The sequence below is a fragment of the Aspergillus lucknowensis genome (genome assembly GCF_044049455.1).
Source record: "Aspergillus lucknowensis strain CBS 449.75 chromosome Unknown BJX67scaffold_58, whole genome shotgun sequence".
In the NCBI taxonomy this organism is placed as follows: Eukaryota; Fungi; Ascomycota; class Eurotiomycetes; order Eurotiales; family Aspergillaceae; genus Aspergillus; species Aspergillus lucknowensis.
Genome location: NW_027263602.1, coordinates 47134 through 66986, shown reverse-complemented (window position 1 = coordinate 66986; position 19853 = coordinate 47134). Strand labels below are relative to the sequence as shown.

Here is a 19853-nt window from a genome sequence, read left to right as displayed (position 1 = left end):
GGTGTCTCCTTTTGCGAGCCAGTGTTATTTTCCGAGCGTTCGCAACATGACTCGAACTCCATTCCTCCGACTGAAGCAACACTCGTGATTTTAGGTGCTTCTCTTCTGCGGAAGCCCGGCGGTTTCCCAACATTTCTCTCCTCTTTGTAGAGAAATAATGTACCTTGGATGAGTTTCTATGCATCTGCGCACTCTCGGGGAGTATGGTGTTGATCTGGTCGAATGGACCGTACAGTGGCACTTCCCTTCGATCGTCGATCTTCGAGGCGCATCGACAGCTGGACAAGACGTCAACACTCCACAAGAATAATCAAATATAATAATATCTAATGAATCGATTGTCTCCTACGACAAACTCTGAAGTAACCAGGGCGGCTGCTATCGGGATTGTGGTTTTCCAAGCCAGCACCAGAACCTGCCGGGCCTGAGATCATCATGGGATGCTCGTCATATCTCTGATTGACGAAGACAATGTCAAAGCGTTCCTCACCTGTGCTAGTCCAAGGACTAAGTTAGTTTGCCGCCGCTTAGGTCAAGATACCTTGCTCCCGCCACTTCCTCGTCCCTGCGCTGGATCTCGTCGGGATTGGCTTTACTTCCGCAGTTAGTAGCTTATTGACGCTCAGGGGAGAGTTCCCTCTATTGATACTAGTCCGTAGGGAGGAAATGCCTTGGGTCAAACCCGGGAGCCTCTTTCATTTTGTGGGTGTCCTAGCCAAGATCTTCGGCGAGGATGTGCTGGTGACTGGAGGTATCCTGCGTACTGTTCGGTTGTGTAATTACACCTGTCGCGTACAGAGGGGGCGACAGAAACGGCCAATAAGATTGATCTAAGCGAAACCTGGCCGGGTCACTTGACACCCTTGGACCAGACACATGGCGCTTCGCTCTGTCACCAGGACGCTCAGCTCAGCAGGCGTGTAATATTCTCCACTGCGTCAAAGGGCTGTGACAGGAGGCTTTTGTTTTCTCTTTCACCATTGCAGCGGCTGCTGCTTTTTCGGGAGTTGGTTGGATTCATTTGGGGAGGCGAGAGTTCCATGGGTTCACTCTGTCACTATTCTTTGGTCGGTATGACAGAGCTCCAAATTGGTCCTCGAACAACTTTCTGTGAAAAGACAATGCGAGTTCAAGCAATTGAGCAACATCCCAATTCTCTGTCAGTGTTTTTGGAGCTCCTGTGCCCACAAATCATCGATGCCCGGCTGGTGAAGCTTCTCCTGGTCCAAGCTCTTGCCGGATCGTTCCTCTTGCTCCAGCCAACAATTGGCATTCTCGACTCCCTCAGCAACAGCTTCTCCCAGGATTGGTCGAATTTCTATCGTAATTTGCCAAGTCATTCGTTTTCTCTCCGTCACAACGGTCTGGATCTCTCCGCAGAGGGCATTATCCGAATTCCGGACCATCGTCCCAGCTCCCAACCCCGGAGCCTTTGGTCACCTGTTCAATGGGGCATTCCCCCACCGCAGCAATTGGTTACCCACCTTGTGTCGACGCCCAATCTCAGTGGTTCCACATCAGCCGCTCCCGTCATTGAGTGATCGACCTCCAGACAAGCTCCTCGAGAGATGGGAGGCCCAGGGTTGGACAATGTGGCAGACAGAGAGCCCTTCTTTTGCTCTTTTCTGAGCTCAAGAGTGCTGTTAACCGTGAGATTGAGATGGATAAATGCGTTAATTCGTGCTGGATTTTGGCGGATCTCCAACAACCTGCTGTATCCATGGGTTGTCATAGCAGTAACCTTGCTTTCGGCAAGGGCAAGTTCTCTCCAGGGCTCTGGTGCTGGGCATAGCGTCATACTACCTCGGTATCGTACGGTAATTATTTTTACAGTACTTCTTGAGCCAACCATACTCGGACCCCTCTTTTTTAACTTCGATCGCAGCGAGTATCACGACTGCCGGTGCGCTCAGTTCAGACCATCGAATCGTCCTTGGACTCGAAGGTTGCGGAATAAAACACGATATGCAAATAGCAAGTGAATAAGAGCAAGTTCTCGATCTCGGTACTGACCTGATCATGACCCTCTCTCAAATGACAGGCCTCCTGTGCTTGGGCGAGCTGATACCTTGACGAGGAGTACCGACCCTGAGTCGCGCATGTTCTTTATTATCTTGAACCAACGCTACTGTGTAAAATTTGGTCTCCTCATGCCGGCGGCCAGAAACAGAAATCCTTCAATCCAGGCGATGCGATAATAATGAGAAGAATCCGAGCCATCATCATCCACACATCCTTTTTTGCCTCTCCATACACTGCCACAGCTCCGTGCTCATCAACTGCTTGACTCCTCCTTCAGCCTTCACTCGCAAAATTCACCAGGACCACTTCCGCCCCTCCCCAAACGTTCCCAACTTTCCCAGAGATTCGGACTGGCCTTCCCGCTTTGCTTTTCCCATTTTAATCCCCTTGTCGAGAGCGATCTTCTTGCTTTTTCCAGTTGGGATTCCTTTTCGTCGATTCTCCAGCTTGTTGGAAATCAAACTTTGTCTGGAAGGTGGCACTTGGATAACAATACCCTCCTCCTGGCTCTCGTCCCGGTGCTTTATTCCCGCGTTCCTGCAGCCCTCGCGTGTTTGGGCTTCGTCGCTCCATCAACGTCACCTGCTCAACTCCTATCCCTCTCTTCCCGACCCTTCATCCTCTTTTTAAATAATACCTGACCCGTAAATCCACTCTTCTTCGCATCTTCCCTGATCTTCTTCTCCCTTTTCGCTCACAAGCTATTTCTCTTCCTTTCCCTTTTTTCATTCCCTTCCTGCTTCCGTTCTCCCCCGCCTCCTTCCCCTCCTCCTTTATTACTCGGTCCCTCCCCGGAAGGAGAAAGCCTCTCTCCAACGACCGAACCTCGTCTCCCTACCCGTTAGGAGCACTCCCTGGCCTTGCATCTGCACTCTTGGCACCCCGTCAAAGCCCATTGGTCCTTGGTCTGAGCCTTCTGCGGTTCGCTTGTCCACAAGTCTCAGTGCTCTTCACCTTTCTCGTCTCACGCGCACCTCCACTCATCTTCCTCACCCATCCAACGCACCCCTCCCAACTCGTGCTCCACCCGCCACAGTCTGCCCAAAACGGACCTCACACCCTACTTTTACGTCCTTTCCCGCCATCCGCTATTAAAGTCCAGCCCTCCATATTCCCGATAGCACTTCTCCTCAGATCTCCACGTTGTCTCCTCCCCAAGACACACCGTGATGTCACAGAATCGGTCTGGGGTATTTTCCAACTTGCGCATGGGTGGTAAGGGACCAATCGTCCCCCGCGTTGCAATTTCCATAATCCCGGTCATAAATGCCGATCGCTAACTCTTGATTTTTCTTTGGTTGTGCAGAAGTCGTCCGGGAGAAGGTCCAAGATGGACTAACAGGAGAGACGAAAGAGATACAATATTCGCAATGTAAGATTGTCGGCAATGGGTCGTTTGGGGTTGTTTTTCAAACGAAAATGATGCCCAGCGGCGAAGATGCTGCTATCAAACGGGTTCTCCAGGATAAGCGGTTCAAGGTATGTTTCTGTTGTTGCTCCAGACGGTAATGGCTGCTGGGTCAGTTCCTTATATGCGCTAACCCTCTACTAGAATCGTGAGTTACAGATCATGAGGATTGTGCGCCACCCCAACATTGTAGAACTGAAGGCCTTCTACTACTCGAACGGCGAAAGGGTATGTTTTTGTGACCGTTCACATGTCGCACTCTTTGGCTGACCACATCGCAATACACCAACAGAAAGACGAAGTGTACTTGAATCTCGTCCTGGAATATGTGCCGGAAACAGTATATCGGGCATCGCGGTATTTCAACAAGTTGAAGACAACCATGCCGATGTTGGAAGTAAAGCTTTACATTTACCAGCTCTTCCGTTCCCTGGCATACATTCATGCTCAAGGCATCTGCCACCGCGACATCAAACCACAGAACCTACTTCTCGACCCCGCCACTGGTGTCCTGAAATTGTGCGATTTCGGCTCTGCCAAGATCTTGGTGGAAAATGAGCCAAACGTATCGTACATATGCTCTCGTTACTATCGCGCCCCGGAGTTGATTTTTGGTGCTACGAATTATACGACCAAAATCGGTACCCTCCTCCGGATCCTTTTTGGGTATATTCCGGCACGCTAACCTATTTCTAGACGTATGGTCTACTGGCTGTGTGATGGCGGAATTAATGCTTGGGCAACCACTCTTCCCCGGAGAGTCTGGAATAGATCAACTGGTTGAAATCATCAAGGTCCTCGGTACTCCTACGCGGGAGCAAATTCGTACGATGAACCCAAACTATATGGAACATAAATTCCCGCAGATCAAGCCACATCCCTTCAATAAGGTACAGTCTTCATGACTCTTTATCTCGGGAGGACCCGAGCCTGACGTGGCCCTTTAGGTTTTCCGACGAGCGCCGCACGAGGCCATCGATTTGATCTCCGCGCTGCTGGAATATACACCCACCCAGCGGCTCTCTGCTATCGAAGCCTTGTGCCATCCGTTCTTTGACGAACTCAGGGATCCAAACACCCGATTACCGGATTCGCGGCACCCCAACGGAGCGGTCCGGGATCTTCCAAATCTTTTCGACTTCTCTAGACATGGTGCGTACAAACCCTTGCTCGGGAGTGATTCTGAAACCAAGATTGCAATCTAACCGGCGGATCCTAGAACTTTCTATTGCACCTGCGATGAACAACCGGCTGGTCCCTCCACATGCGCGACCCGCGCTCGAGGCGCGCGGGTTATACATCGACGACTTCGAGCCCCTCACGAAAGAGGAGATGATGGCACACCTTGACTGAGTTAGTGGTACGGTGCGAGCAACATACAAGCCTTTCACCGTGCATTAATACCTGCACATATGCGCGAACATTTGATGCCATGCCGTGCACCTTCATTTCCATGCATCTGGTGGTTTTTGAACTAGCAGAGGTTTATTTACATCTGTAGACCTAATCCATTGGCGAGGCATCCGGGAGCTGGCTTCTGTGTATCGGGTTCGAGGAAAGACAAAATGCAAGCATTCGAAAAAAGAGAAAAAAAAAAGATGATTTGTGAGGAGGCATGATGAACGTTTGACGACGGAAAATTTCTTATATGGCACAGTGGACTCTCGCAGGTTCACAAGAAAGGAGTGGTAAGAATGGTGCTATGTCATAGCCTGGAGTTACTGAGGTGTCTGAGACAGCTCTTGGGAGGGAAAAAGTGATACCCTTTCTGCGTGAGTCTGCCTTCGGGGATATAAGTCTGCATAGCTTCCCTCCTCGACTTGAAGGGTCATGGGTACAGATTGCCGCGGATTTCGTGGAAAGACAGAGAAGAGATGAATATCCTTCAAACGGGTTTGATATCGTGATGATGTTCCTTTTTTTCTTGCTTGGACGCACACCATATGTGTACGTGACTGTGCTTTGAATATAGGTGTTGGAGGTGTCGCCCCCCGACTTACAGCTTTAGAAGTTCCCTTTTCTTCTGTTTCCTCTATTTCCCACAGCATATCCGTTGCGCATGCTCCTGTCGCTTCCGTTGTTTCCTCAATGCCTATCGTTTTTCAAATTTCAGCCCTCCGTCCGTGGACGGTTTAATCCCTGGATGGCTTTCGCCCGGTGTGTAGACGGTCTCGATCATCGCTAATTTGCTAGCCTCTTCAAAGAGGAGCTACTTTCCACCCACGGATACGCCTGAAAGACATTCCTTCCTTCTCCTGTGGGCTGCCTCTTCTTCCCATTACCTTCCAGGAGGGTTGTGGCCGGCACTCATGTGATCCAACGGGTGGGCCTCACAATGGCTCTTACGTCAAACACAGCCAGAATGTTTTCGTCTTTCTTGAATGGCGTTCATTCTGGCTCCCCGCATATTCAAGAATTTGAAGCTTAACACCAATAATAAGGAGGTTCGGGCAGCCTCGAAGACTTTGGTCCTCCGAGGCTGGTTAGATAATCCGCGGCACGGATAATCACCGCTCCCGAGCTACACCCAGTGTTTTTGCAGCTTGACCAACACGGCCTGCGTTCAGAGTCGGACAAAGTGCCTTTGCTGTCAGGGCGTGTGTCCCAAATTAGCAGATAATCGTGTTTTGTCTATTCCGCAGAAGCTGTTACCGGGCACACAGTCTTCAGGAACGCGCCGCCCATGGCTGATTACGAACGCCGAAACCACGGCCCTAGGGGTGGGCGCAAACGCCGCTACAGAGGTAAGATTGAGGCTACGAAGGCAATTCTTTTCGACATTAGACTCCTTAAACCGATTACTAACCGACTTTTGGTAACGGGCAGATGACGATGATTACGACCGGCGTCAGCGGCGCAGATATGAAGAACCTTTGGTTGTCAAGGTTCGCCGGCAGCTTCTCACGATTGCGGAATCGGTATGCTTGTGAATTGATTTGCGCTCTAAGAGCTTCACTTGCTAATATTCATACCTAGGCAGCTAGAAGGCCAGAGGATGATGCCCTGAATGTTGCGAAGAGCGTCGCCGAGAACTATGAGGACGAGGAGTTAAGAGATAGCTTCATTGAGATTTCCCTCGACCTGTGCGTTGATTAATGCCTTTCACTAAACTGTAGTTTCGCTGGTTCACGGACTGATGGCCATTTCCTACAGTGTTCTAGAACAACCGATGAAAATCCCTTTCATTGCGACAACTATTCTCGTGGCCAACACAATAAAATCCGAGCTTGTGACCGACGTCTTGGGGCGTACCGCGGAGCGTCTTCAGAGCAATGTCAATACTGGTGCTTGGCGCGAAGTCAAACTTCTCCTCCGGTTCCTGGGTTGCCTGCAGTGTATATTTGAAGGAGATGGCATCTTTGCGATTTTGGAGGAGCTGTTTTCCCGAGCTGTAGATCTTCAAACAGCGTCGTCCGAGGACGTAAGTGGCCCTAGCTTTCTGGAATGCGAACCCGCTGACACGGTATCTTTCCTGGTAGTTAATTGGTCTAGAACTCGTGAAAATAATCCTCTACACCATTCCATACGTTATGGCCTCTCCAGCGACGGGTTTTGAGAGCCAGGCACTCAGCCTCTTGGAGAAGACCGACATCATCGCATCTACGCCGCATGCGCTTGTTGATCTGGTAAATCCCTTCGGGCCGGACACTGATAGATCATCTTCAGTCGCTAGCGTTATTAGCCTGCTTCAAAGCCAACTACAGGGAGAGTCGACTCGGGGTTGGGGATTGGCGTGTCTCCCCCGGCCTTGGAATACCGTAAGAGATGGCGACGAGCCGAAACGTCTTCAAGACGGGCCAAAACACACGTTCCCTCGGATCACGATACCAAGTCCCGTACGAAACGGATCGCGGGCTATATTCCCAGAGGTTTACCTGTCGGTCTACGGAGACCAGGATATCGAGACTGTGCCTCCCACATCAGACATTACTTCTTCTCTGTTAAGGGATGCGCTGGTTGACACACTGAACATTATGGATTTTAATCGTATTGCGACGGCCAAATTCTTGATTGATGTCGATTGCTATTTCACACCCAACATATTTGTGAAGCGTGCCACTCCGTTTGATAGGCTACGTGATGTACCTGGTGATCGCTCGACATGGAAACCTGAGGATGTGGCCGTGGATGCTGTTTTCTCACAACTCTTCCAGCTGCCTTCGCCTGAGCACAAACTAGTTTACTACCATTCCGTACTCACGGAGTGCTGCAAGATTGCCCCAGCCGCGATTGCCCCAAGTCTTGGTCGTGCGATTCGCTTCTTGTACCGAAGTCTCGACACCATCGATCTAGATCTGAGCCATCGGTTTTTGGACTGGTTCACACATCACTTGAGCAACTTCGGCTTCACCTGGAAATGGAGTGAATGGTTGGTTCCATCATTCTATATGACCGACGTATGTCAGGGCTGTAGTACTGACCATCTTGGTTTAGGATCGAAGATCTTGAGCTTCCTGCAGTGCATCCACGGATGGCATTCATCAGCGGCGCGCTCGACAAGGAGATTCGGCTGAGTTTTGCGCAACGTATCAGGGGAACACTTCCGGACCCTTATCAAGATCTCATCTCGGAAGGGAAAGAGAAGGATAACCCGGACTTTAAATATATGTTGGATTGTGAGTGGAAACGGCCGTGATCTGAATTTTGAATAACCGGCTAATGTGACGCACATTAGCCACACCTTATGCAACTGAAGGCAGGGAGATTATGCAGCTCGTTCGCCGAAAGGCGGCCGATGAGGAAATCCAGCCCCTCATCGCCGCAATTGAAGAGCATGCTTCAAACCTAGGAGTCGAAAACCCTATACTTCCGTCAACAGATGCTTTCGTTACCTCCATCTGCTACGTGGGCTCGAAATCCCTTTCCCACGTCCTTTCCTGCATTGAGCGAAATAAAGAACGCCTCTTAGCAATTGGGCCAAAATCCCCTTCCGCTCGTCGCCAGGTCATCACCTCTGTCATGGAGTACTGGGTCGACCAGCCGGGAATTGGCATCAACATCATTGATAAGCTGTTAAACTACACAATAATCACCCCCCTGTCCGTCGTTGAATGGGCCCTGATCGACAAGCTCGGCGGAGGAGCATTACTCGCACAGACACACATCTTTGAGATGATCTCCGCCACTGTTGGAAAAGTTACCAACCGCCTCCGGCAGATTGTCGCTGCACGTACTCAACCAGGGCTCTACGAACCCCAGCTCAGCGTGCTAGATGAGACTCTCACCCGTGAGAAGAATGACATGCGCGCGCTGTTCCAGGTCATCGAGAATTCCGTCGTCTCCATTACCGGCGGTAGCAACGACGAACTCATGGAGCGCGGGGATGGAAGTGGGAACCTCCCCGAGGATGAAATTATTCGCCAGTGGGGGAAGCGCTGGTTGCGTGTCTTCCGTCGTAAGGCCGCCGTCGAGGAAGCTTATATCAACGATGCGATGGCTAACGCGACGCCTGTTGGGACGAATGCGCCCACGCCTCCTCCTGTTCCGATTGAGGAGAACGCCGCGGCTGCTGCCGTGGGCGATGGAGATCTGGATGTTGCCGATGCGGACGCGGATGAGACGGCTAGTATCTCGTGATGCCAGGGCTAACTACTGCTGTGTATTGGCAAGGCAATCCTCACGATAATCGCGGGCCTCTCACTCATCAATAACTTTAGGGCTTGGTGTTCCAATCCAATTGGCGTCTGTACTTGCCTTGAATAGCCCTTGTATTCCTGCCTATATGTAATCTTTCGCCCCACTCGTTGATTTCATGTATTCACAAGCGGTGTTGACAGGTAGATCCGTCAGATGTAAAAGATAGGCAAAACTAGAAATTTTTATCTCAGAGATATCGATCGAGCAGCTCCCTGAATCTCCACATCTCAACAGCTTGAAAAGACGAAGTCTGATCCACCCAAAGCCTTGACACCGAGTCAAAGATGTTGCGTTTAATCTTAGCTGTCGATCTATCTATCTATCTATCTATCTATCTATCTATATATATATCAAAGTTCGCAATTTTGGGTTTATTGAAACTATATACATCCAATCATCTTCACGGTAAATGAGTCTAAATGATATTCAAGAAGCCAGGGCATTTTTCGAAAATGAAAAGCAACACCATGGGCGCGAGGGCGCTTCAAACGCAAAAGAAAGCGTCTCCGCAGCGTGATTAATAGAGATAATGGAATTAGTGTTGTACAGGATGGTATTAGGCAGTGTGAATCGCAATAAGTGACGCGGCAGAAGCGAGGTAAAGATAGGAAATGATATACGTAAACCTCGTGATTACTCGCAAACGCGGAAGCCAAGTCGTGGAGAAGGGTCAAGAAGTTTGGATTGTGTTGTTTCCAATTCCCACTTGATCCTCGATCCATGCTTTATTTTGTGACAGGCCAGAAGAAGAGAGTTCACATATTCTTTTTACCGGCCTCATCAGTAAGATATTTGCGGTCATCCTCTCCCTCGACATCTTTGAGGATGTCCTCCATCTCCTTGGTCTGCCTTTTCCATTCATCCTCGCCCATCTTCGTCTCACGGCGGAAGAGTTCCTCGTTCGGCTTTCGGTAGCTGCCACCCATGCGATCCCACAGGGTCGTAAATTGGCCATAGTTGTAGTTGAAATAGAGGTGATGCATCGTGTGGCAGGCGGCACCGTTAATAACTGGAGAGTTGGCAACGTATTCACCGTCGTGAATCATGACGGTCCAGATATTGATGAAACCAAAGAGCAGGACGTAGGCCACTTTCTGGAGGGGGAAGATGAAGGGGAAAACGTGGTAGGGAACACTCTGAGACCAGCCGTCGAAGGGGTGGAAGGCGTGGGAGGCGAACGGACTCGGCATAATCCACTTGTGATGAGGCTTGTGTAGGGTCTTGTAGATGAGAGGGTGGTGCAGGCCGCGATGGATCCAGTAGATGAAGAAATCGGTAAAGGCGATGAACAAGGGAAATTGCAGGATACTATAGTACGAGAAGGGCTCCTGGTCGAAGGTATCGTAGAGTTTTGCGTACCCCCTGACCTCTGCGACGAGGAAGGGTGCCGTCAACAGAGACATGACAGGCATTGACCGCATAGTTTGCGCGATTTCCATGGGGATCTGGTTTTTGAGAAACTTCGGATGCTTGACGGTGGTCTTGTCCCAGACGAACATGTACGAGAGCGTCGCAGAAATAAAGTAGACAATGAAACCGAAAATCCTATAGAAGCGCAGGCACTTAGCGATTGATGATACGTGCGTACAAACTCCAAGGGATCGTGGAAGAGCGGGTTGCATACCAGACAATCAGAAAGAAACTCAAGAATTGGCGGTAGATATTGTTTCGAGGCCACGCGCTGAGGTAGGCATATTTGGAAGGTTCAAGATAAATGAGCTGGGTGGCAGGTTCGTAGACGAATGGCTTGGATGCGCCAAACAAGGATAAGGTGGTGTTGGTCGTTGTCGGGAAGCCGGGGACAGACACGGTCGAAGAGAGCGAGGTAGGGATGAGGGCGGAGTAGAGACGGTCTCCGATGAAGGTATCCCAAATCTCAAGAGCGATATCCATGGCGAGCGATGGGGAAAGGGCCAAAGACTCAGACACGGTGCATCCCAGGTCAGGAGGAGAAGGGGGAGGAGAAGAAAGTTTCAGGAGCTTCAACTTCGTAAGGGAAAGAGACTAAATAAAATTGGCTGGCCTATGGGAAAGCATTTTGGATCACACCAGGCGGAAGAAGCACAGCCGTCGTCCCCGCGCATGCTTTGAGGAGGGTGCATTATTAGTAAGCCATGCATAAACCATGTACATTTGCACTCAGTCTCCTGCATGCTGACAACTACCAAGGGACAATGGTCTTTCTTCCTCAATCAACTTGGGGAATTCCGGAGGAGAGCAGTGGCCTTGGTCACTTTGTGTGGGTGGCAAGAGCGACGGCGCTTACCCGGAAGGAGACGCCGGCAGCCGCTCGCTTCCGGCGCCAGAGGCCAAGAACGCAGCCGCCCGCCTTTGGATTGCATTCTCCAAACTTGAACCCAACTGACCTCCACAAGCCGACCTCTCCCATCTCCTCACCACTACCACCATTTGTTGCTGTCTCCCCTCCCAATTGCTTCCTCCCATTTTTCTATCATCTATCCCCGGCTTTCGCGTCCTATTTTCTCTCCACTTCCCCCTCTCGCCCGTCGTCGCAAGCTCCTCCAAAGGGGCGCGCTGAATGCGGCTGCATTGACCACCTTCCTGCTCCTAACAAGTCTTCATTCGTCTGGTCGGGCGCAGACCCTCAAGACAACCGCACACCATGTACAACACACACCGCGGGATGGTCCCCGCCCCCAACTCTCGCCTGAATGAATTGCTGGATCAGTTACGCCAGGAGTTTGAGAACCAGTCGAGGAGCACTGGCGAATTCGAGCACCAGTGTACGTGGGCCTTTCTGTTCCTCCATCTTTCGCGGGATCCACACCATTCATCGAGACATGGATTGGACCCGATTTATTTATCCGTTGAGATTCGAAGGTCCATTTGCGACGAGCTCAACTAACACTGTCTCGCAGTGACTGGACAGCTTCAGGAAATGGAGATGATCCGGCAAAAAGTCTACCAGCTTGAACAAGCGCAGATCAAGATGAAACAAGAGTAGGCCTTCCCGTACTGCGCACCTTTATAAGCGACAGTGAACTAACCAGTTCGAATTTCAGTTATGAAGCCGAAATCCGGATGTTGCGACACGAGCTTGAGTCGCGCGGTGTCCAACCAGTTTCCACTCATGTTGGCGGTCCTGCACAGCATGCGGGCCCTTCTCAGGCACCCCCGCCTGCATTGGGACATGGCCCTAGCAATCTGTTTGGTGGTATTATGGCCAATCAAGGAGGTAGTGGCCCCGGTCTTGCCCCTCCCCCTCCCCAGGATCAGCAGCCTCCCCAGCATAGCCTTCAACAGCCTGCCCCAGGGGCTCAACCAGGAGCGCCGCAGCCCCCGCAGAGCTCTTTTGGAGGATATCAGCCTGGCGCTGCTGTGAACGGTATGTTGTGACTGTATTTTGAGACAGATTATCTGACGTCTGACCAACCTGCTACAATCTACTCCAGGTTACGGACCTCCCCCGCCTCCCACTGCGTCTCCCGGACCTGGAAAACGCCCTCGTGCCCCTCCCGGCCCTGCCACTCCCCAGCAGGCTCACCAGTTAGCTTATCCAGATTCGCGAGTCTCGCCGCAACTCGCCCGCCCGACGCCCCCGAGCCAAGCGGTTGTCCGCGAGCGCCCCGGAAATATGCTTGCGAATTGGAATCTCGACGACTTGCCCGCATCGCAGAAGAAAGAAGGCGCTGATTGGTACGCTGTATTTAATCCCGAAGTGCAACGAGTGCTTGATATCGAACTCGTCCATCACCTCGTTCACGACAGCGTTGTCTGCTGCGTGCGCTTCAGCCGCGATGGCAAGTACCTGGCGACCGGATGCAACCGTTCCGCTCAGATTTTCGACGTGACCACTGGTCAGAATGTCGCGACGCTGCAGGATGAAAATGTGGACAAGAACGTCGATTCCTATATCCGAAGCGTTTGCTTCAGCCCCGACGGCAAATTTCTGGCAACTGGCGCTGAGGATAAGCAGATTCGGGTAAGCTCTTTATCAACTTATTCTTGTTTTGATTCCCGGCCCGTTTAAACTAATTTACGCACTTTATCGTAGGTTTGGGATATCAGTACCCGAAGTATCAAGCACATCTTCACCGGCCATGAGCAAGATATCTATTCCCTAGACTTTGCAGGTAACGGCCGGTACATTGCCTCCGGTAGTGAGGACAAGACTGTACGCCTCTGGGATATTGGGGAAGGCAAACTTGTATATACCCTCAGCATCGAAGACCGCGTCACCACTGTGGCCATGTCCCCTGATGGTCTTTACGTCGCCGCCGGCTCTCTAGATAAGAGTGTGCGAGTCTGGGACACCACCACGGGCTACCTTGTCGAGCGCCTCGAGAACCCCGATGGCCATAAGGACAGCGTATACTCTGTCGCTTTTGCACCGAACGGAAAGGACCTTGTTAGTGGAAGTCTTGACAAGACCATCAAACTCTGGGAGCTCAACCTACCTCGCGCCTACGGCGGCGGTAGCAAGGGTGGCAAGTGCGTGCGGACTTTCGAAGGCCACAAGGTAGGATAGTGCCTTACAGCACCCCACACACGAACATACAGACCGCTAACTATACGGAATTAGGACTTCGTGCTCAGTGTTTGCCTGACACCTGATGGCCACTGGGTCATGAGCGGTTCTAAGGATAAAGGTGTCCAGTTCTGGGACCCTATCACTGGGAACGCACAGATGATGCTCCAGGGACACAAAAACTCTGGTTCGTATATTCATAATATGGTTCTCGTTTCCGTCAATTAACCGGTTCAAACAGTCATTTCTGTGGCACCGAGCCCTACAGGCAACCTTTTCGCCACTGGCAGTGGTGACATGCGTGCGCGAATCTGGAGGTATGTCCCCCTTGCTATATCGATATATCCGGCTCCAGGACTCTTTTGCTGACCATGCATTGTGCGAACAGATACTCTGCTTACACTGGACGGTGATTATTGAATTAGGGAAAGCTTCGGCGTCAACGTGTTTTCGATTTACTGTGATTCCTTATTCTTCTTTCCTCTTCTGTTTTGCGTATCAATTCCACATTCTCATGACCAGTATAGGCCAGGATGAGTTGGACGAGACGGCCGATGGTCTTGTATTGTCTGCAATCTAAATTTCCTAAAATGAAGGCAAAGAAGGGGGGAATGCACAGAAAAAAAAAAACACCACGGTCAGTTTGGTAAGAAGGATTTTAGTGTTGTTTCTCCATTCCTAGTTGGAGCTGCTATCTTTATAAATTTATCTTGAGAACTAAATGCAACCCATCAAGATGAGAGGCCCCTATGTTTCTCCAGGACTCCTTTGTTTTCTCTGTTCAAATATTCAGGCGCTGCTTCCACCGCTTTCCCGGAGAAAACACAAGTGACGCAAATTCAGCTCTTAGGAGAGCCCTTCGAGGAATGTAACAAGTACGAAAGTATGCGAAAGGAAAAGGGGATTAAAGTGCACAAGGCACAACAGGCACGTCTTGGCCTGCTTCTTGGTGAAACTCGACTCACCCCTCGCCTGGACGGTCTTGTTTCGACATTAGCGCGGATGCGGTCGTGAGGATCGGTCACGCCCAGGCCATCATCTGCCAATCTCATCAACATTCTAGAGCCAAGATCTCTTGGGATTGCTGTTGCAACTCGGTGACCATCGACTGTACACGTTGTACCGCGAGTGGCAAGTTCGGCAATGCGGTTGCCAGTGCAGACGTGCGTGCCTGAGACCAAGCCTCAGGGGAATCTTCCATCGGTATCACACCTCTCGCTTGGGTCCTGTTTTGCTTCGACATATCGAAGAGGTGACTATAGCCGGCATGGAAGTCATGAAATCCCCCGAGTCAAGGAGCACATTAAGACTCATGTAAACAAAAGACCGGGCAAAGGTATCCCTCTTTGGGATGCACAACTACATGCCAGTGGAAGGTAACAAAATCTCGATCAGCCAGTTGGGCCCCGCTCCTCGGGAGGAAGATTCGCTCTCCGGCGCCCACAAGCTGGACGAAAGGCGCAGGCCACGAAAGGCGCAGGCCACGAAATGGTCTGAAGGGTCTTACCCCGTTCTGTTGCAATCAGAACTAAACTTTGGCCGGGGGAATATACGGGCTAACGCGGTGGAGCGGGATGAGAAGATCAGTAGTTTACCACAATATTGTCTCTGGTTCCTGGTCAGCAACTTGGCACCGCCGAGGCTTGAAAGGAGGGGAAAGGGCCCGGCCTCAGGACATGAAAGCAGAATGCTGGCGTATGTAATCAGCTGCACGTAGCTGATGCAAATATTTGTGATCGTACCACGAGCGCTTCCGGTCTAATGGAATGAGCGACAGACTGGCTGCTCGTCCGTGTCGTTTCCCGTACTCACTTGCATCAGGCCATTACCTGAAGATCGATCGATGCCGATGCTAGTCAGATTACATGTAGGCCAACCCAACACTTGTTTCTGAAGATACGGCTTGCCAAAGAGAGGCGCTGTGATGTCTCGTATTTCCATGCCGTGTATCTGCTTCATCGAGGAAGACCCGAGAGATGTTATTATTGGCCAAGAAGGCGCGGCCAATGGTGCGGACCTCTCGATGATTCATTGCTCTTCGCGCCCCCGTGCCTCCCAATAAAAAGGCGGTGGTGGGGAGCTCTCGCTCGTTCCTTTGGGAATATCACAGAGATTGGCAGCGATGCACCAACTGACGAGATTCCCCTCCGGAACTCGATGCCGAGACAATGCAATCTGATAGACGACTCGCCTTCAGTAACCTAACCGGGTTGGGCCCAGGCGAAAATAATGGGCATTAAAGTAGGTAATGCAGCTGCGCTCGTCGAAGTCGAGATTTGGGTCACCATTGTCGATGGCAGGAGATATCGCGTGGAGATCCCAGATGACTTGCGGGTGATGATCCTTCGCCCCTCCCTCCGCTTCTCGGGAGGGTATGGGTCAGGCCGGTGTGATGAAATGGGGCGGCTGCATTGTCAAGATCACGAAGTAGATGAAACCACTGAAGTTCGTTCCCCATGGCTGAGGATGGGGCCGTTGCAAGGAAGAACCATTTCGGGGGCCCAGGGGTGTCCAGTAAGATCTGTTGGCCAGCACCTCGTCCTTCAGATAGTCTTTAAGTTTCCCATCATCTTCACAAGGTTGTCAGTCATCATTCAAATCTCACACCGCATTGGCTAGATGAAGTCCGTTGCCACCCGAGGGAATGATGGCCTGTCTTTGCCGGTACCTAAGGAGGTGCATTCATTCAAAAACGCAATTGTGACGTATCTCTTCGTTGTGTTTGCCGCAGCGTTCTCTTCCCCGGTTGACCCGACCGCGGATGAGGTCCCGTGCCTGACTTGAGTGATCTCCCAGCACAAACAAACGTCAGCACCGGTGCGCAGACGTCGTGACGCACGGCCTCGGAGACAGTGGTGCCCAAGAAGCCGACATGCACGGACTTGGCCGAAGGGTCCAACCCATATATGTCCGGGGGAAAGGCAAGGCCCTCAAGCACTGACATCAGTTGAGACAACACCACATGGATGTATCTTCTACGACGGAGTATTTCATGAGGGCAGTCGAACAGAGTACGGGGCCACAGTCTTGATAGATGTCGGATACCCACCAGGAATCCGGGGTGAGCGGCTGTTGTCGAATGTGCAGGAGGCCTTTCAGCCGGCGGCATCTTAGCCAGGAAAATGCGCACAAAACCAGAGTATGATACCAGTCAAGTTAGGGCTTTCCCGCTTGATGACCCGCGCTCTTCGAATTTGCGGAGCTGGAGGAGGCTGGTGTGAACTGTAGACAGCCGAATTCTCGTCACAAACCATGATTACGGAGCTCCACATATTTATCGATAGTTCGCTTAAAGAGTTCGCCTTTCGTGGACCTTGAACCCCGGTCACTGACATTATGAGCCAAGGTGGTTCGATGGGAAACTCCAGCCACTGGGAGAGGGCTTGAGGGCCGGGCCGTTCCTTGGGGGCGAGGGAGAAGAAAGAATGGTGACCGAGACGGCTGACTGTGGCTCATGGATTGAAGCTTGGTGAAGGATGAACTTAGCCACACGGGCTGCATGACGGAGGTCGATTGTGGCTCTGTTCAAGGTGGAGTTTTGGTGTTTTTCCTCATGGGTTCCGGTGAATCCCGGGCCTGGGGCGATCAATGAGAGGGAAAGTGCCCGCCTTCGTGGTCCATCAACGAGCCCCGAGAAAAGGGCAGATGTCGCGCTGGAGAGTTGGGTGGGGGGGGGAACTGCTGCTATTCACATTGATTTCGGGTCAGTCCCCAATCTGGCCAGGCTTCATGAACGGAAACCCAGAAGCCCTGATGTTGATTCCCATCGGAAATCACCGCCAGGGAGATTGTTGGCCCAGAACACCACCCAATTGGTGACGGCCGAGGAGTGATCGGACACTGGGATCCGATACGACGAGTCTGACTGGCCCAGCCCTCTGTCTGCATCAGCATGCACACATCAACGATGGACAACGTCTTGGCAGATTGCGTCAGGCTCCTCGATCTCGAGAGGACGGAAAGGGGCTTGGCGAGGCTGGACAAAAATCATTCCAGGTCGGAAGTGACGCGTTCCCAACCGGGCTCCAAGGAGGTGAGGTGTCAGATGGGCATGTTCCTCTCGTGGACTTTGAAAGACGAAACGCGGCGAGAAGCACACGAGGACCAGAATGAACCATGGGCCAAGGAGGCGCAATAATGTCCCCTCGAGAATCCGTCGCCTGTCATTTTGGAGGCTGCGGACAAAGAAAAAGAAAATATTGCAGATATTATTTTTTACTTTTTCCCGTTCTTTTCTGGTTTTTTCACTTTTTTTTTTTTTCATTCTTGAATGGTCACTGGGGTCGCCCGAACGCGAGGCTTGAGCAGGCCAGGATCAGAATCCGACAGCCAGGAGAACCTGCGAGGTTGCGGGCATGATTGATCCTGTATCATCATCGAGGAAATGATTTCTGGGTCGCCAGTCGCGGCTGCTGTGATCAACCCAAAAGGCGTCCGTGGGGGCTCCTCAGCCCGAATCAGCGTGCAGGAAGCTCTGGCGCTCTGGGATCAAGAATGGATCTCCCGCTGACGGTCCGTTCTGGAGCCCTGCCGGACCCTGGTCTTTCACTAATTGAAATTCGGTTCTCGTCATGCTTGCAGAAGTACCTAAACCAAACTCCAGACTCCAACCCCGGCCTCGTTTCTCTCCGGTTTCCTGAATCATGCGAGCGGATTTGCACGTCTCGGAACAGAGAGAGTGACAGGGAGTCTGAGCGATCTCATCGCCCGTCAGCTCAGCCAATGCCAGGTTTCTTCCGTCAGGCCCATCGGGCATCCTGCGGTGGGATGCAGCCAGTCCAAGCATTGCCGTCCGCTCCAGAGTTGCATGGAACATTTCCTGTCAAGTCTAGAGATGAACAAGAGCTGCAGGGTTTGGAAGGAAAGAACCCTGCCGTCAAGGAGCCAAAATCCGGACTTTCTTTTTTTTTTTTTTGATCTTCGATCTTCATTAATAATTCCACTCAAACGACAGGAACACCAGCGTTCCCCAGAGTGTCATTTTTATGAGGGGATGGCAGCACGATCGACGCCTGTCCAGGTGATGATGGCTGAAGATCTGCCAGTCAGACGAACCCGACCCCCAAGCAGTCGTGGGCTTGGGACTCGAATTTCCCAACAGTTCAGGGGCCTGCGTGGGAAACGGGGGCATCCCAGCCAGCAAGACCCGCTTGAGCCTGCTCTGAGGAGTCAGCTCGATGTGAATCTGAGCCCACTGCTAGCCTCCTTGTACGACGATGACGATCAATCGCCCGAGCTGTCAGCACTCAGGAACATCATGTTCAAGTTCAACTCCTCGACACAGTCCACGTTCTGCTCGCTCCATTGGCCTGCATCAAACCTCCGGTCCACCATCCAACCCGGTCAGATGATCCCAATCGAGCAAAACCAAGCGGGGTTAACTCACTCCAGATTTGATGTCGACTTTTCACCTGTGCGAGGGTTCATCTTCTGAATCGCTCCCCTCAGTGGTTGCCTTTCTCCATCGATGTCTGACCAGCGACAGACTATGGTTGACCTTAAGGGAAGCAGAGCTCCCCGAAACCTCCAGAGGCGTGTGAGCGTCAGCCCGATCGGAACGTCACTTTGCATGCCGCGATTGGCCCCGAGACCAAAATAAGTGGCCCATGATCCTCTATTCCGTCGCCAGATGCAATAATCGACGACGGGTCCTCCATCGCCCCATCGTGTTGGGCGGGAAGGAGAAAAATCCTCATTCGACACCCAGAGCCACTCCTCGAGATTGGCTTGGTTTAAGGCACCGGGGAAGACTATTTTAGCACCATCTTAGCTGCTGCTCACTATCCTCGGATTGGAATTGCGTCTTGCTTCTGTCAATCAGCTTGGACTATGGGGGAACCAGGATCCTCACTGTCCCTTCAGGAGTGGGGGGCCTTCGGAAAAAGAAAATAAAAGCTAATATTGCAAGTGTTGATGGCCCTGTTCAAGCTCTTTTTTTGGAGCCCCTTTTTTTCGCTGAAATTATCTCTTCGTTCCAGCACAGATTCCCGTGTTTGACTGATGGGCGTATTTTCTGCTCCAGTGCCAGTGGGATGACGAGGAAAAGGAGGAGCCAACTCGAAGGCCAGGAGGAAGAAGCGACACCACAAAGCCACCCATGATACTTCATGAACAGGCCAGACCCCTGTCATTGCACCCCCGCTGCTTCCACTGCTCTGGGACACCGGAAGGAAGAGGCGGATAAGCAAAAAAATCAAAAGAGTGATGGATCTCTCGTTCTAGATCGCCATCACCAGTCCGGAGGAGCGTCAAGAGTGCAAGGAACCAACGAAAAAGTAAATAAATCTTTCTTTATTT

General features: G+C 51.6%; 5 protein-coding genes across 5 annotated transcripts; 4 read left to right on the top strand and 1 right to left on the bottom strand.

The window, feature by feature from the left end:
• Nucleotides 1–3191: 3191 nt before the first annotated feature.
• On the top strand, nt 3192–4783 carry BJX67DRAFT_374874 (GSK family serine/threonine-protein kinase; the record flags this gene model as incomplete). Its single annotated transcript, XM_071031614.1, has 7 exons — nt 3192–3237; nt 3329–3501; nt 3575–3658; nt 3723–4071; nt 4127–4320; nt 4378–4582; nt 4650–4783. The coding sequence occupies 7 exons, from the start codon at nt 3192–3194 to the stop codon at nt 4781–4783; spliced, it is 1185 nt and encodes a 394-aa protein (XP_070881965.1).
• Nucleotides 4784–5422: 639 nt separating this feature from the next.
• BJX67DRAFT_271986 (NCBP1 family protein) lies at nt 5423–9415 on the top strand. The gene is made up of 7 exons (XM_071026511.1): nt 5423–6174; nt 6257–6348; nt 6407–6513; nt 6584–6851; nt 6910–7799; nt 7865–8046; nt 8106–9415. Exons 1-7 carry the CDS (start codon nt 6114–6116, stop codon nt 9005–9007), a joined length of 2502 nt encoding a protein of 833 aa, XP_070881964.1. The 5' UTR covers nt 5423–6113; the 3' UTR covers nt 9008–9415.
• On the bottom strand, nt 9415–11070 carry BJX67DRAFT_271759 (sterol desaturase family protein). Its single transcript, XM_071026509.1, has 2 exons — nt 10692–11070; nt 9415–10612 (listed from the first exon to the last, which is right to left on the bottom strand). Exons 1-2 carry the CDS (start codon nt 10958–10960, stop codon nt 9823–9825), a joined length of 1059 nt encoding a protein of 352 aa, XP_070881963.1. The 5' UTR covers nt 10961–11070; the 3' UTR covers nt 9415–9822.
• A 385-nt stretch (nt 11071–11455) lies between these two features.
• On the top strand, nt 11456–14438 carry rcoA (putative transcriptional repressor TupA/RocA). The gene is made up of 8 exons (XM_071026508.1): nt 11456–11811; nt 11947–12028; nt 12091–12413; nt 12481–13010; nt 13083–13547; nt 13611–13743; nt 13798–13873; nt 13945–14438. The coding sequence occupies exons 1-8, from the start codon at nt 11691–11693 to the stop codon at nt 13967–13969; spliced, it is 1755 nt and encodes a 584-aa protein (XP_070881962.1). The 5' UTR covers nt 11456–11690; the 3' UTR covers nt 13970–14438.
• Nucleotides 14439–18091: 3653 nt separating this feature from the next.
• On the top strand, nt 18092–19202 carry BJX67DRAFT_271471 (uncharacterized protein). The gene has a single exon (XM_071026506.1). It carries the CDS (start codon nt 18364–18366, stop codon nt 18988–18990), a length of 627 nt encoding a protein of 208 aa, XP_070881961.1. The 5' UTR covers nt 18092–18363; the 3' UTR covers nt 18991–19202.
• Nucleotides 19203–19853: the final 651 nt, after the last annotated feature.